This window comes from Nanorana parkeri, unplaced genomic scaffold (genome assembly GCF_000935625.1).
Source record: "Nanorana parkeri isolate BGI_ZX_2015 unplaced genomic scaffold, ASM93562v1 scaffold3, whole genome shotgun sequence".
Lineage (NCBI taxonomy): Eukaryota > Metazoa > Chordata > Amphibia > Anura > Dicroglossidae > Nanorana > Nanorana parkeri.
In genome coordinates this window covers 4,937,733-4,952,550 of record NW_017306271.1, presented here as the reverse complement: position 1 = coordinate 4,952,550, position 14,818 = coordinate 4,937,733, and the positions used below count along the sequence as shown (strand labels likewise).

The following is a 14,818-nucleotide window of genomic DNA, read 5'->3' as shown; positions in this document are numbered from 1 at the left end:
TCACTGGAGAAAGGAGAATCCAGTTGCTATAGGTGACAACAAATTGTTCTCTCATTGAACATTTTGGCCCACAGAGAAGGCAATGTTCTCATCGGGAATGGTGTCAGAGCAAGAAATATCCATCAGTCTGGAAATTTCTGGACGATTCTCCACTGTTCCCTATTCGGTTTTAGATCAGCTAGCACTAGTAAACCGGATCTGACATGCAACAACTGTGGATGTACATACCAGAGACTTCCTGAGGGTCCAAAGGGAAAAATAAAGCTTTCTTTCATGTTGACAGTCGATCATGAAAGAAATGGGAGGGCTGCGATTGCTCGTCTTTTTCTGAACAGAATCAGCATTCATGAAGGTGTTAAGTCACGGATTCCTAATACAACCCAACGTACCTGCAGCACAATAATGCAGCTGCATGCAGCTTTTTTTTTTAGTGAGTTTTGGTGCGACAGGCAGCGTACTCAAATGCATGTTAACATGCATGTACTAATGCAGCGCAACAGTGTGAATGGGCCCTAAAAGGCAAATTGTCAGTAAAAATATTTCTATGAGCCCTCCTCTCCAATTAGTAGAAAAGGGAACTTTTCGCAGATGCCATTTGTTGCCAGGTCTAAATATGATCCCTCAATTAGGCTTACATCCAAAAGAAGCTTCAAATTAAACCACCAGCATCTTATAGTTGCCAGCAGAGCTTATTGGATAATCCACCGCAGCTGTCAAACTAGTTTCATTATCTCTTGAACTAAGTGGGTACTGGGGTTTGGGACACTGTTGTTGAATTTTCTTTTCGATCTGAATATGTTTAAGATGACGGATATTCAGTAGAATGAAATGGAGTGGGAGAATACTGGTTAGGATAGGTATGGATAGGGTGGTAGACCTGTGCATTCCTGGGCAAGTTCAGGAGCGAATTAAGCAGATGGAACATGTGCAATCCCACTACTTGCCAGAAAAACAAAGAAAGCTTGAGGTGAGAAACCGAGGAGGGGACAGGGAACAAAACTTTAGCTTGGAGCTCTGAAATACTACCTCCTGCACCCTTGCGTCTAAGATGCAAGCTGTCGAAGCCTCTTTAAAGATTAAAAATATCCCCCACTTTGGAAAGTGGGGGTGCACCTTTACAGAGAGGAAAGCTTGTTTGAGGATTTGGCAGACAGGATGCCAGGTCCTGCGGGTGGACAGGCACGCAAGCTTGAGCAGTCTTGACGTGGGGGGCTGGAGAATCGAAAAGGTGGAGAAATGAAAGGAATATTTTTAAACTGATGGAGATAATTTCTTTTCTGCTGAGGAAGATGGGTGCTCTCTCTAACAGTAGCATCCTTGATGCTGCTGTTAAGAGCTGGTCCAAAGAGATGCTGTCCCTCAAAGGCCTTATGGATCAAATGCTTCTTAAATAAGGGTTTTGCAGTCCAGCACTTTAGCCAAAATGCCCTGTGCATATAAAATGACATGAGACACATGCGAGAAATTAGACTTCTAGCAAACCGTCACAATTGTAAATTAACCTTAGAGCTATCGGCTCCATATGTTCTATAAGCAAAGGAAATGGTTAAATCTCTTTTTAGGGGAATTTTTTGTGCACCCTGAACCCTTCAGTTCAGCGAAGTGCATTCCAGGTGCATGACCACGAAAGGTATTCAATATCTTATATACTGCTTTCTTTCTAAAGCAGCCATCGGCAGAACTATAAGCCTTTGCACACCTTTTGCTTTGATGCAGCTTGAATATACCAAATGCAATGTTTTTGGGCTTCAAAAGTCCATAAACTGTAAGGCGATCAGGAAGGAACTCCACATTTCACAGTTTCCTTGCATATCTCGATCACTGTTACAATTACACAGTCAGGCTAGAGAATCAAGCGGAATACATCACCTTGTAAACAATCAAGTGAAGTTCCTCATACGTTTCCTCTGTATTTACAAAGATTTTGGGGAATCTAAACTTGGCTTCTGGGTCATTGAGGTTCAGGGGTCCAGTAAGGAACCTAAAACAAAGTATTTAAATAAGAAAACGTGTGTATATATATATATATTTATACACATACACACATATACACACACACATATACACGCACACACAAACTTCAAATAGTAACGACTTCAAACCCTTCTAATAATACATTGTAATGTGCTTTGCAAGTTGAATAAAGAAAATAATCTCATTGTTGCTTATAGAAACATCAGATTCTCCTTCCATATGTAAAAGAGAGCCGACTCATGGCTTGTTGCTAAGGGTAAGGCCCTATTTAAGCCTGTGCTCCGCAAATACAAGAGAAGACTCGTAATTTTCAAAGTGTTACTTAGCTGCAGCAGAAATAAGTTAGGTATTACACCCTGCCAGGCAGGGCTGTGCTTTGCAGCAGAGCCGTGCAAATCTCAGAACGAAATGTTCAAAAATACAAATACTTTGGCACGTAAAATAGCACCCATATGTGTATTTCTTCTACATAGCACAGGGATGGCCAAACTGCGGCCCTCCAGCTGTGGTGGAACTACGAATCCCATGAGGCTTTGAAAGATTCTCACAGCCACAGACATAACTCCCGGAGAGAGATGCTTCATGGGATTTGTAGTTTCACCACAGCTGGAGGGCCGGAGTTTGGCCATCCCTGATCTAGTGGTTTGCCTGGATATCATATTTAAAGTATCTGGACACTGGATCCAGATTATGGGGTTAAGAAAGTGCTTTACCTTCCATAGTGCTGTAGATTTCCAGGCATCTCAGGACGTATGGGAGAATCTCTTCCAGCTAGCTAAAAAGGTAAAAAAACAATCATTCAAAGCAGACACAGACTGTGGATGAAGAAAGAGTGATGCTGCTTTTCAGATTAAGACAGAACTCAGCAACCAACTAAGATTGAGCCACTATCCCTTATCGGGGAGGACAGTACTGCTCCCTTATGGAGAAAACATAGGGGAGGGAGATATATTGAAATATTGAGATATAATTGAGAGAGAACCCTAGAGGACATTATAATGAGAGAGACATAGAATAATAATTTATCATTTAATATGAAAAAGATGATTAGATTGCAGTCATCTTGTTTGAGAGCTGAACTGATACAAGTAACGTTTTACTGTTCTTCATACTAGGATGTTTGGATATTATCTTCTTTACAGCAACATTGAAAAGATTTTGTGGATGTAGGGAGGAAAGGAAAAACTAAGGGATGCATGGAGCATAAGTGACTAACAATCTCAGTGAAAAGAAGAAACAGTGTCTGTGCCTGTCTGTAATAGAGAAACCCTGATGGTTGAGGAGAAGCTTAGGGTCGCCTCATAAAGCAACATTTGAGGAGCAGCTTAGGGCATTCCTCTGAAAGTAACGATTGAGGAGCAGCTAAGGGCCGTCCTCTGAAAGCAATGACTGAGGAGCAGCTTAGGACAGCGATCGAGGAGCAGTTTAGGAATCCCTGTGAGCAGCGATTGAGAAGCAGCTTAGAGCAGTGCTCTGAAAACAATGATTGAGGCGCAGCTTAGGGCTGTCCTGTGAAAGCAACGATTGAGGGGCAGGTTAGAGCCATCTTCTAAAAGCAATGATTGAGGAGCAGCTTAGGGCCATCCCCTGAGAGCAAACAATTGAGAAGCAGCTTAAGAGTGTCTGGATATGGTATTATGGATAGGTTATGATGCTCTATCTGTACAAGTGGTAGGTTTTTTTTTTGTACTACCTTCATACAAGCATGTGCAACACCATCTGCAGAGTCAAATTTTTGGACAGGAAAGGTGAAGTAGTATATGGCAAATAGGCAAAACTATGCAAGAGTCATTACGGCAAGGTGCTGAGGACTCACCGAAAGAAATATTACATATCTACCTAGTAAAAAGTAAAAAGTCAACAAGGTTCCAAAAACTAAAACCGGTCAGGAACAACTAAAAACAATGTAAGCAGTTAACAGCATAATTACACTAAGGGCAGAAAGAAGAACTTTTTTCAATAATTAGGGGCATTGAGGTTACCCAAAAAAATGCATAAAAAAGTATTACTATAAAGCAGCAAGAAAGTAGTGCACCTCCAGCAACGGGACACATCTCAAAAAGACTTATCGATCAGACAAGTTGTGAATAAATATGCAGATATCCTGATCTGCATCATTTTTCAACTTCATTAAAGTGTTCGTAAACCCAAATCAAAAAATATAATTTAACTGTTTCTACAAATTCTTCTGAAACCTTCCATTTTACCTTTTACTTATAATTTGTTTTGTTTTATTATGTGTAATGAACTGGTGATTGTGCCAGTAGGCGATTGTGCCAGGGTACTTTCTGGTTTCCTGGTAGAGGTCCACAACATCAAGCATCATATCTCTCATTACAGGTTTACGTTAACATAAGCTAGGTTCAAGTTTGTTCTTACCTCTGGTTCTATGCATCTGGGGAAGAGCGATGTAGTGAGGTATTTATACAATATTCTCATGTCTTCTTGTTCCAGACCACTCCTGCAAGAGGAAAAACATTTTCAGGAAATTCACCAATACAAGTCTCCTCACACCCTGAAAGCAGCCCAATACCCAGTCCAATGGACAACTGTCAGTTCAGCGACTAATACTTGTGTTAATACTTAAGGGTGGCTATAAAAATCCTAGAACTCACAAAATGGCATACCTATAGGGGGAGAACAAGCAGCTTAGGTCATTCTTCTGAAAGCATTGATTAAAGTAGCAGCTTAGGGCCGTCCGCCGAAAGCAGCCATTTCAATTACACAGACTTTTAAACAAGTTGGATAATGTCTGGGTGCAATAATTTGTGGTTGGAACCCAGACATTATCCAACTTGGTTAAAAGTCGCTGTGTAATTGGAGATGAACTTGGAAGAATGACGTATGAAAAGTACTTAGGGTGCATACATTAGTCATATGCTGAGTGAGGCCCAGCCACAGAAGCAACCAGTTCCAGGCTAGGGCGATATGACCTGTCTACGGGCAGCCTTACTGTAGTCCTGTTTTGCTGGTCACCATGAAAAGTAATTAGGGTGCATCCATTAGTCATATACGGAGTGAGGCCCAGCCACAGAAGCAACCAGTTCCAGACTAGGGCAATATGACCTGTCTTTGGGCAGCCATACTGAAGTCCTGTTTGCAGGTCACCATGGCAAACCCAGTAGGTCAGCCAAAGGAAAATTTAGGCATGACAGGTTCCAGTATCATTCAGCAACTCAGAACATCACTATAAAAGGATGCTAAACTCAAATAACGAAACCTCCTATAGCAGGAAATAAAGGGAGTAGTACTTAGAGCTGAAGTCCAGGCAGGTACTAGTAAAATGATGGCAGTTATGTATTCATTAACATTCTAACACTATCAGCCAATCAGGCTCTGGTGCTTGCACATGTTCTTACACAACATATGCTGACAAGAGCAGAGCGCAGAATAAGCCCCATCGGTGCACAGATGCTCCTTCTCTGTCCAACGAGCAAACTGAGTGTGTTCGTGATCAAGCCGAGCTGCTGCTTCTGTGGAGGCCTGGGATCTAACTTTACTGTCTGGTAGGGGTGTCTGGATGACAAGAATAGCTCACACAGATTTGATGGTATAACCAGACAGGTTGATGGGCTTGGCTTAAAGAATAGTTGTGCCAGTCTGTTAGCCTTACTCCATAGAAACACTGTACTGATAATGGTCAACTAGCCATGTAGTAGCCTGTAGCTGTACTAAAATCAGCAGCTCTGGATGTACTGTTGTCCAGGGAAAAATAAGCAACATGAGGAATAAATCCCTTTGATCTGAGACATGCAGATACCTTCTCCATCAAGAAGGTTCTACTGTGTTTCATGCAGATTCACAAACACTTTAAAAGGAGAACTATGAGGTGAGTGCTTTTCACTCACCTCATAGTTCTAGCCGACCTGTGACAATGAGACTGTCACAGGTCGGCTCAGTAGATCGGGAGGTGAGCGAACATATACCGGCGTTCGCTCACCTCTCGATCCTGTCACGGCTCTCTGCCGTGACAGGGGGAGGGGCTGGATTCCCCCCTCCCCGCTCCGATCCTCCAGCGCTGACTGGCGGAACGGACGGGGGAGGGGGCGGGTACAGCTGGCTCTGCCTCTAGATAGGCAGAGCCAGCTGTCAGTCACGCAGCTGGGCGGATCCCGGCATAATTGTCGGGATCCGCTTCAGCTGCAGCGTCTCAGTATACCGCGAGCTGTAGCTCGCGGTATACTGAGCTTAGGGTGACGGGAGGATGCTAGTTTGTGTCCTCCCGTTACCCTAAGGAGAACTATGGGGAAAAGCCTTAACCCCATAGTTCTCCTTTAAAAGGTTAAATAGTTTCCATAAATATATGTCAAAAGTGAATGTAATTGTTTTCCTGAAGTGCAGCTTTAATTATACTGGAGAAAGAGTTTAATAGTATCCTTCTAAAAATCTACTAACATTTTTAAAAAATGCACTTTTCCTGCAAAACATCAGGTTCCCTTTAAAGCAAGAAAAGACAGTGCAGGCAAAGTCTTAGAGGATGTCAGGTTTATTAGTTATTCTAAAACTGATTCTCAAACAAGGCCAACTCCTTGCACATGTATTTATATCTCAATACAGCATGTAAATGAGACACACTATAGTATGTGCTGTAATGTGAGCAGGGTATCTACAATCTGAAACTAAAGCCAGACAGCCATAGTGCCGAGTGTTAACAGGGAATGGCAGAGTGAAGAGGCTAGTGATGACAGCTGTGACAGACAAGGACATATGGCCTGGTTTCCCTAATATTTCCTACCCTAAAAAAAAAAAAAAGGATGGCATGGATATTTTAAATAACGTTGTGGAGTAAAGAGAGATTTTTATATGTATACTGAGACATCAGTGTGAAAATATGCTTCTACGCTAGACCAAAACTAGAGAACACGAAGGTTTACACATTCAAACTGTTTGCTCTACAGGATATTATCTGCCACACTAAATAGGGCTAGCCACAGAAAGGCAAACATTACCCCAAGGATGAAGACCATAATCTGTTCATTGCTGGGACTGCTAGTGGCTCTCGTGCGACTCGCCCACCGATACACAGCACGATCCTTGCATGATCACAGCATGATCCCCTGGCTGACTGGGGTGGAACCATGTCATTAATGGGATTTTTATCTTTATAGGAGTTCTCAGTTAAAGAGAGTCTTTCTGGTCATGGGAGAGAATGTTCAGCTCTCATTTCATCAGCTTCCAAGGCAGATCAAAGGTAGCCAGGGGCTGTGAGAATACAGAGCCCTTATCTGAAATCAGGTGTTCAGGGTTGTTAGAAGTGATCCCTAGACATTCCAAGCCATCAGCTTCCTGTATAAGTTATTATAAAGCAGCCCCCTTAGTATGTTAATGAAAAGAGTTATATCTTAAAATATTGCATATATCTAGGAAAATATCTTTAAACATATTTACCCTCAAGTCAAATTGAGTATATGATGAACAGTGCACAAGCAGATTCTTTAGATTTTCTTTAGTCAAAACTGCATGTGAAAATGATTAGTAGATCCAAAGATATAAGCAATTGTAATAAATGTAAATTTTTACTTTTCCTGAATAAGCCTGACCTTGTTGCTTCCTGGCTTTCAAGATTTCCTATCGGTCACCCTAGTGATGGACAGCCTCACTGACCAATAGGGAGCCTTGTTTAGAAAAGCATCTGGAAGGATTGTTTCCTGTCTGTGTCTCCAAAAGCAAACAATCAGATTCAAGCGTAAAGCTCAACTCTAAGCAAAAACTTTTATGCATGTTTAGAAAAGTAATTTATTACCTTTAGCAAAAATATGTTATTCATTGGGGAGGCTTAAATAAAATACACTCTCCACTCAGTTTAAAGCCAGCCTGGGACAACAGCTGTCCAGTATGGACGCACTGATACAAATACTAGTATCGGTATTAGTGCCAATACCGAGTATTTGGGTGAGTACTAGCACTAGTACAATGCCTAGCCCGATACCCGAACTTCCAGTTTTAGGAAGACGGGCAGCGAGTCATTACACGCTGCCCGGCTTCCTGATTGGACGGGAAGGCGGTCCATGCTTCCTCATCACTTGGTGACGAGGAAGCATGGAGCCGGCCAATCAGGAAGACAGGCAGCGTGTAATGACTCGCCCCCCCCCCGCTTCCTGATTGGCCAGAAAGCCAGCTTTATGCTCCCTCGTCACCTGGAGACGAGGGAGCATGAGCCGGCTTCCCGGCCAATCAGGAAGACAGGCAGCGTGTAATGACTCGCCCCCCCCCCGCTTCCTGATTGGCCAGCTTCTTGACCAATCAGGAACCCAGGCGGCGAGTCATTACCGGCTTCCCAGCTTTCTGATTGGCCAGAAAGCCGGCTCCATGGCGATGGCTTCCCTGCGAATCAGGAAGCCAGGCGGCGAGTCATTACAAGCCACCTGGCTTCCTTAACCGAAAAACCGGTATCAATGCATCCCTGCTGTCCAGTGCCAGGCCTATACGAGAGATGAGTGATCATGTAACCGCCGATCGGTCAGCTCACAGTCTCCTCCCTGTAGAGAACAGTGACTGTCATTCACTGCTCCCCACAGGGATTTCCCTTCTCTCTGTTCCTCCTGCAGAGAAGAAGAGCCAGCTATCACTTACGCAGACGGGGTAGATCCCAACAATATTTTTAGGATCCTGTCTGGCTCTGCAGTTAGAAGATAGCAGGCATTAGCTGCTGCTAATGATTAGTAAATGTACTCCTATGACCCAAAAGAAAGGTAAAGCCAAAAAAAAAAAAAGTTTGGCTTTACTGCTCTTTTAATGCACTAAAGCCAATTATTTTTCCATTTTGGATAGAATAAGGGAGAGTTATAATGCCTGTCAGTTTTTTTCCTGTGTTAGTAATTTTATTGATTGTAAATGGTAAAATATAAACAGCTGTAGTGCCCACAGAGGCGATAGAGCAACATACAGTAGTAACATGTAAATCAGGAGAATGCTGTTTTATTGCCATCTGTGTACTATAGGGGGAGATTTCTCTTCACTTCCTGCCCCTTAGCCAAAACAAGATGACGTCTCCAAAGTAAGGGAAATCCCTTCTTAGTTGTCACCAGAATGAGTGTCCTAGTTGAAAAATTTACCCTTTATTCTTGATCTGGTGACAGCTAGACATTTTCAATGTTTTTTTTTTACTTCACTTTGAGTGAGAACAGTCACCAGTACAAATAGAGAGGGTGAATCTCTGGAACAGGGACATAGAACACCCATCAGTCTTCTATTGCTGTCCCCCCAAAAAAAAAAAAAAAAAAAAAAAAAATAAAATTTGGCTGCAGTTGCATCTTAAGGCAACATCTCTAAAACGTTTCAGAGTTTAGGCTTTGCCTATGTCTCATAGGCTGCGTGTGTATTTTCCTGCCGCAAGGTTAAGCCTATGATGCTACACTTTAAAATGGTACCACTTTATGTTGACTTTGATGTGAAGAAAGGCTGCTTCCATCAATGGCTTCTGATATTTAAGTGTTGTAACCAATACTCTTTAAATGAGAAAAGGGTGAAATGTAACATATGTACCTTGTCACTCTTCAGACAAGACTGCTGGGGACTGTCGAGTTTGCTGCCTTCTTTCACACCAACTTACACCGGGGTCGTAAATTATTACTGCAACTCATTCCTTTTCAGAAATAGGACACATGACCTGGGAGGGTGAGCTGGCTAAAGTAACAGAAGGATATTTCTGTTTCCATCACCTATGTATAGACCTATATGCAGACCTATAGCCGGGGCTACCTACTGTGCAATGATAGCTTTCTTAGCCATTGGAAATTTCACAAATACTGCAGTGTTAGCTGACAGCTCCTTCTACGGATGATTTACAATGACTGTTCTCTTGATAGCACCCAGGCAAGGAAACAGCAATTGTTTTAAAATACTATGCATTGTAGACTTTGCTTGAGTATGCCTTCATTTTTACTGTCATTGTAGCTCAATTGTAGCCATGTGTAAGCATTTTATTGATTTGTGTGCGTTATATTCAGAAATACACATCGCATTTACTGTACGTTATTTCACATGGCCATCGTCTTTTGCACATTTTAGATATCCGTTACATGTTCTATAAATTCAGTGTTCCCCCACTCATCCATGGATGCTGGCCTGTAACTTGCATACTATTAACAACAACAAAAAGTACATAGCCAAAAAGTGGCATCTTTAAGGCCATGTGCAATTTAACACAAATAATATTTTTCTAGAACAAAAAAAAACTAGGGTTGCACAGATAGATACCAAGTACAGTACTCGGTACAAGTACGAGTACATGAACCGATACTTTTGAGCTCCAAGACTACACTAGAGAAAAATGCAAAAGTTAGGAGGCAGCTGTCATTTGTTTTAATGTATGATTTTGTTTTTATAAGTATAAATAAAGGGATGCACAGATACCAGTTTTGCGAGTACGAGTACTGGTACTTGCCGAGTACTTACAAGTACGAGTACTGATACATTTTTGTTTATTGTCATGAGACAGTTTTTCTAAAACAATATCGACTAATGATTTCAGGACACTGGAGGAGAGCCAGGTCCCAGCTGCAACCCTGGTAGTTCTCATGAAAATGCCAAGTATCTGCACTGGTACTCGAAAAGTATCTGTGCATCCCTAAAAAAAACGTAACAATAGTATAAAACTAGAAATGATCCACCTTCTCCATCCCCATAAAAATTACAACAATGTCATAAAACACCCCTTATTCAAAAATCTGGACCACACTCTTAAATAGCACCATGAATGTTGGGATAGGTCTGTATAGGTTAATGCTCTTAAAGCCTAGGTCGGCTAAGTAACACAAAGGGGTTTATTTATCACCAATTTGCAGAGCCATCTGTCCTTTGAAATTCCAAACATTCGTTTTGTGTGAATGGAGGCAAAAACGAAGTCTTATCATTTCTTTTCAAGTCGAGTGTAATATCGGAAAAACACCGCATTAGGACTACTAGATAAGGAGCATAGCAAACAAATATAAGACTTGGTAACGGGGGAGCATGGAGCCGCCCCCCGGTTTCCTGATTGGTCGAGAAGCTGGCCAATCAGGAAGCCGGGCGACAAGTCATTACCCAACCCCCGGCTTCCTGATTGGCCAGAAAGCCAGCTTCCTCGTCACCTATGACGAGGGAGCATGAAGACGGCGTCCCGGCTAATCAGGAAGCTAGGCGGTGCGTCATTACACGTCACCCGGCTTCCTTAACTACCTCCCGGCCAGCCGCAGTGTATACACGGCCTGCCGGGAGCTTCTAGGATGTAACTGTTCTTCAAGCGGTTAAAGGAGAACTATGGGGTTAAGGCTTTTCCCCATTGTTCTCCTTATGGTAACGGGAGGACACGAACTAGCGTCCTCCCGTCACCCTAGGCTTAGTATACCGCGAGCTGAAGCTCGCAGTATACGAGACGCCGCAGTTGAAGCGGATCCCGACAATTATGTCTGGATCCGCCCAGCTGCGTGACTGACAGTTGGCTCTGCTTATCTAGAGGCAGAGCCAGCTGTACTCGCCCTCTTCCGTTCCGCCAGTCAGCGCTGGCGGATCGGAGAATTCAGCCCCTCCCCTATCACGGCACTCCTGGACTCCTTACTCCTGGACAGAGCGCTGCTTGTGTAGTGACATGGAAACGCCGCTCAGTCCAGGAATACTGTGAGCCCAGGCTGTGTGATGACAGACCCCTAGAGACTGTGTCTATGATAGTCCAGTCTAGGCTCACAGAAAGTGGGTTGAATGACACTGGCTATCATTCACCCAAGGAGAAATGGTGGACAGCAGCAGAGGAGGATTCAGGGAGCAATCCAGAAGTGTGAAGAGGGTAAGTTATCCTCTCTAAACATGTGGGAGCATTTAAAAAAAGGTGGAGTTCCACTTTAATTTTTTTATTCCTTCTATTTTTGTCTTGAGCTGGTTTCTAAAAATATTTTGACACAAATATCTGTAAAAATTAAGTCAAGGCAACTGGATTTGCTGTATTTTTCTGGAAGACGTTTCACTGGTCATCCAACCAACTTTCTCAATTCAGAATGACTTGTACAACATTCTCTGGGAATAAGGCCATTTATGTAAAAATGGAGAGGGGGGGGGGAAGCATCTGGCACATACAATGCTGTTTTGTGACTATGTGGAATGGAGCAACATTCATCATATTTATTCCCAGATAATTTTTGTACAAGTCATTCTGAATTGAGAAAGCTGGTCGGATGTCCAGTGAAAAGTCTTCAAGAAAAATACAGAAAGTCCAGTTGCCTTGACTTAATTTTTACAGTTATACCATGACCTGGGTGAATGAGAACCTTCACAGACATATTTTGACACAAAGCGTCTACGGATTCCTAGCGTGGACTGACTGGCTTCAGAATTGTAATTGTACTGATTTGTCCAACCCTTCTCTTATATACTGCTGCCAACTCATTGCTTGTCTGATATTTATTTTAAATAACTGCTAATGTAATAACCCCAACTTATTACTATTACTCAATGAGTTTAATGCTGAAGTCCAGCTAAATACACAATTAAAATACATGTATGTCAACTGTTTCGCCTATTTAAACATATGCAATTCTGTATTGCCACTCTTATTATCCAATTATTGATTAGTTCATCTCAACAGCACACCATATTGGACTCGTCCTTTCTAGGTAGGATGCCTAACAATCAAGAAATAACATTGCTATAAACATAAATAGTAACATAAATATGTTGCCAGCAACGACTGAAGTTTATTGTAGCACAATGCAAATGACAGAGCAATGCAAGGATTCAGAGCTGCACCAGGCTCTTACGGGAAGGCATGCTATTTCCACCTGTAAGCAAGCTCCTAGTGCTAGACAGTGCTCCCCAGGCACCCAGAGCCTCAAGGTACAGCAGATTGAAATATAGTAAATTCATTTGCCACAATTACTTATATTATGCAGTGTTTGAAAAGGGGCTTTTAATCTTGCCTTGAAGTTGAACTTTATATTCCTTTGCATATGAATAGGCCAATAAGACAAGTGAAAACTATTTTACATAATCAGAAATGAAAAATGAGTTTATGAGACCTACCATATCAGCTGGTCATTGTACAGGAATGCTGTATACTTCACAAGACTGAGACTTTCTTCCACCCTGTTAATGAACGACTGGATTTTTAGGTACGTCATCTTATCTAACGGAAAAAAACTGATGCCACCACACACATCGAGCAGATCACAAGACTGCATGTGTAATGTCTGTAAATACTGTGGGACGAAGCAGACAGATCAAAGTGAATGATGTTATCCAGCAAGTCCTTAACTTTTTCAGCTTTTAATATTACTTTCGTTGTGTACATAACTTTTTTGACAAAACAAGTCAGGACATCCCCGGAAAAGTATGTCAACGCGTTTCCGGGAATGTCCTGACGAAGGGGGCGTGCCCCGGAAACGCTTCGACACGCTTGTACACTGATCTGCACATTGGACACATCCGATAGACTGTCACTGCTACCATTTCGGTTTCGTCTTCATATTGTTCTATGCTTGTGATCTTCCACTTTTGTGAGTATTTACTTACTTATCTTCATTTTAATTGAAAAAAAAAAATTGATCTGCACTAGGAAAAGGCGCCCCTCTCTTGTTTTGTCTTATAGTGTCTCCAGTCTCCCTGACTGTATTTGGGGCTGCTTCCTGCATAGATGCCAATACACCAACTCTGTCTAAGAGACTATATATGATAATCTCTGGCGCTTCTTTATGCATTACTCTTGTTTGATAACTTTTTTGTATTCATGTCTACTAAGTGGTCTACATTATTTAACATCTCCAGTTCACCATCTTTATTTTCTTGCCTTTACTATAGAAACTTCTGCGTCTTCACTGCATCGATCCCACATTCTTCCCAATGCATCATCCCCTCTTGTCCCTGCAGCACTGCTGTCCTCAGTACCTACAGTTAGTCAGTGGTCACTATAACGGGTTTAGATTGTGTTTTTTTTAAACTGGGGATTCTCTTGAAAGAGAACCTGTACTTTGCACAAACTGAGCAAAGCTACAAGGTCACTTCATTATAGGGACACTATAGGGAAGGATTTACTTAACTTCCACTCACTCCACCATGGTAGTGATCCTCTACTGAAACCTGTTGCTTCTTGATAAGAAACACATTCTGCCTCCCCAGAGTGCAGCACTTGGTGCCTGAGTGCTATCACGTGGGTGTACGCAGGGCCGGCCTTAGGGGTGTGCGAGCTGTGCGGCCGCACAGGGCGCCATTGGCAACAAAGTCACCAGCCATTCGATATGACAGCGCTCCCTCGTCCGCCCCCCCACCCCCGGGGGAGACGCAGGAGGGGGCGCTGCCTGCTGTCAGGATGGCCGAGCGGTGAGGGGGAGAGACGGCGCGCCCGCAGCTGTCTGGATGGCCGAGCGGGGAGAAGACCTGAGCCGCTGTCATCCTGTCAGTTTCAGAGCGGGTGATCGGTAAATATCATTGATATTTACCGATCCTCCGTGTGAGAAGGACAAACACTGGAGCGATCGTCTGATCACTCCGGTGTTTGTAAATAACTGGGGACACATAGCACTATGTGTCCCCAGTTATGAATGAACAGGCTGTGATTTATATCACAGCCTGTTCATGTTTTCCTAAATGGGGAGAAGCACTCAGTACAGAGGCTCCTCCCCATTCATAAACTGTTATTAGTAAATATTTTACTATCAGTGTCTGAATGAATGGGAGGAGCCTCTGTATGGAGTGCTCTCCATTCATTGAGTGCTGAGGCTGCTGAAAAAGAAATTGAGGATTTGGTGTCCTCCATTTGTTTTCTATTTTAAAAGGGAAATGTCAGGGGTCTGATTGGACACCTAATATTGCCCTGAAGCCCCCCTAACCCCCCCAACAATAAAAAATAAATAAATAAGAATAAAAAATTATTTAAAAT

At 42.7% G+C, this 14,818-nt stretch overlaps 1 protein-coding gene across 1 annotated transcript in view; it reads right to left on the bottom strand.

Moving 5' to 3' along the window:
* The window catches only part of CCZ1 (CCZ1 homolog, vacuolar protein trafficking and biogenesis associated), a 49,295-nt gene that overhangs the window by 13,261 nt on the left and 21,216 nt on the right, over window positions 1-14,818 (bottom strand). Inside the window, exons 8-11 of the mRNA XM_018567267.1 lie at window positions 12,967-13,142; window positions 4,354-4,435; window positions 2,688-2,749; window positions 1,870-1,981 (exon numbers count right to left, since the gene is read on the bottom strand). Coding sequence (XP_018422769.1) covers window positions 1,870-1,981; window positions 2,688-2,749; window positions 4,354-4,435; window positions 12,967-13,142 — 432 coding nt within the window. The remainder of the gene's footprint in view (window positions 1-1,869; window positions 1,982-2,687; window positions 2,750-4,353; window positions 4,436-12,966; window positions 13,143-14,818) is intronic.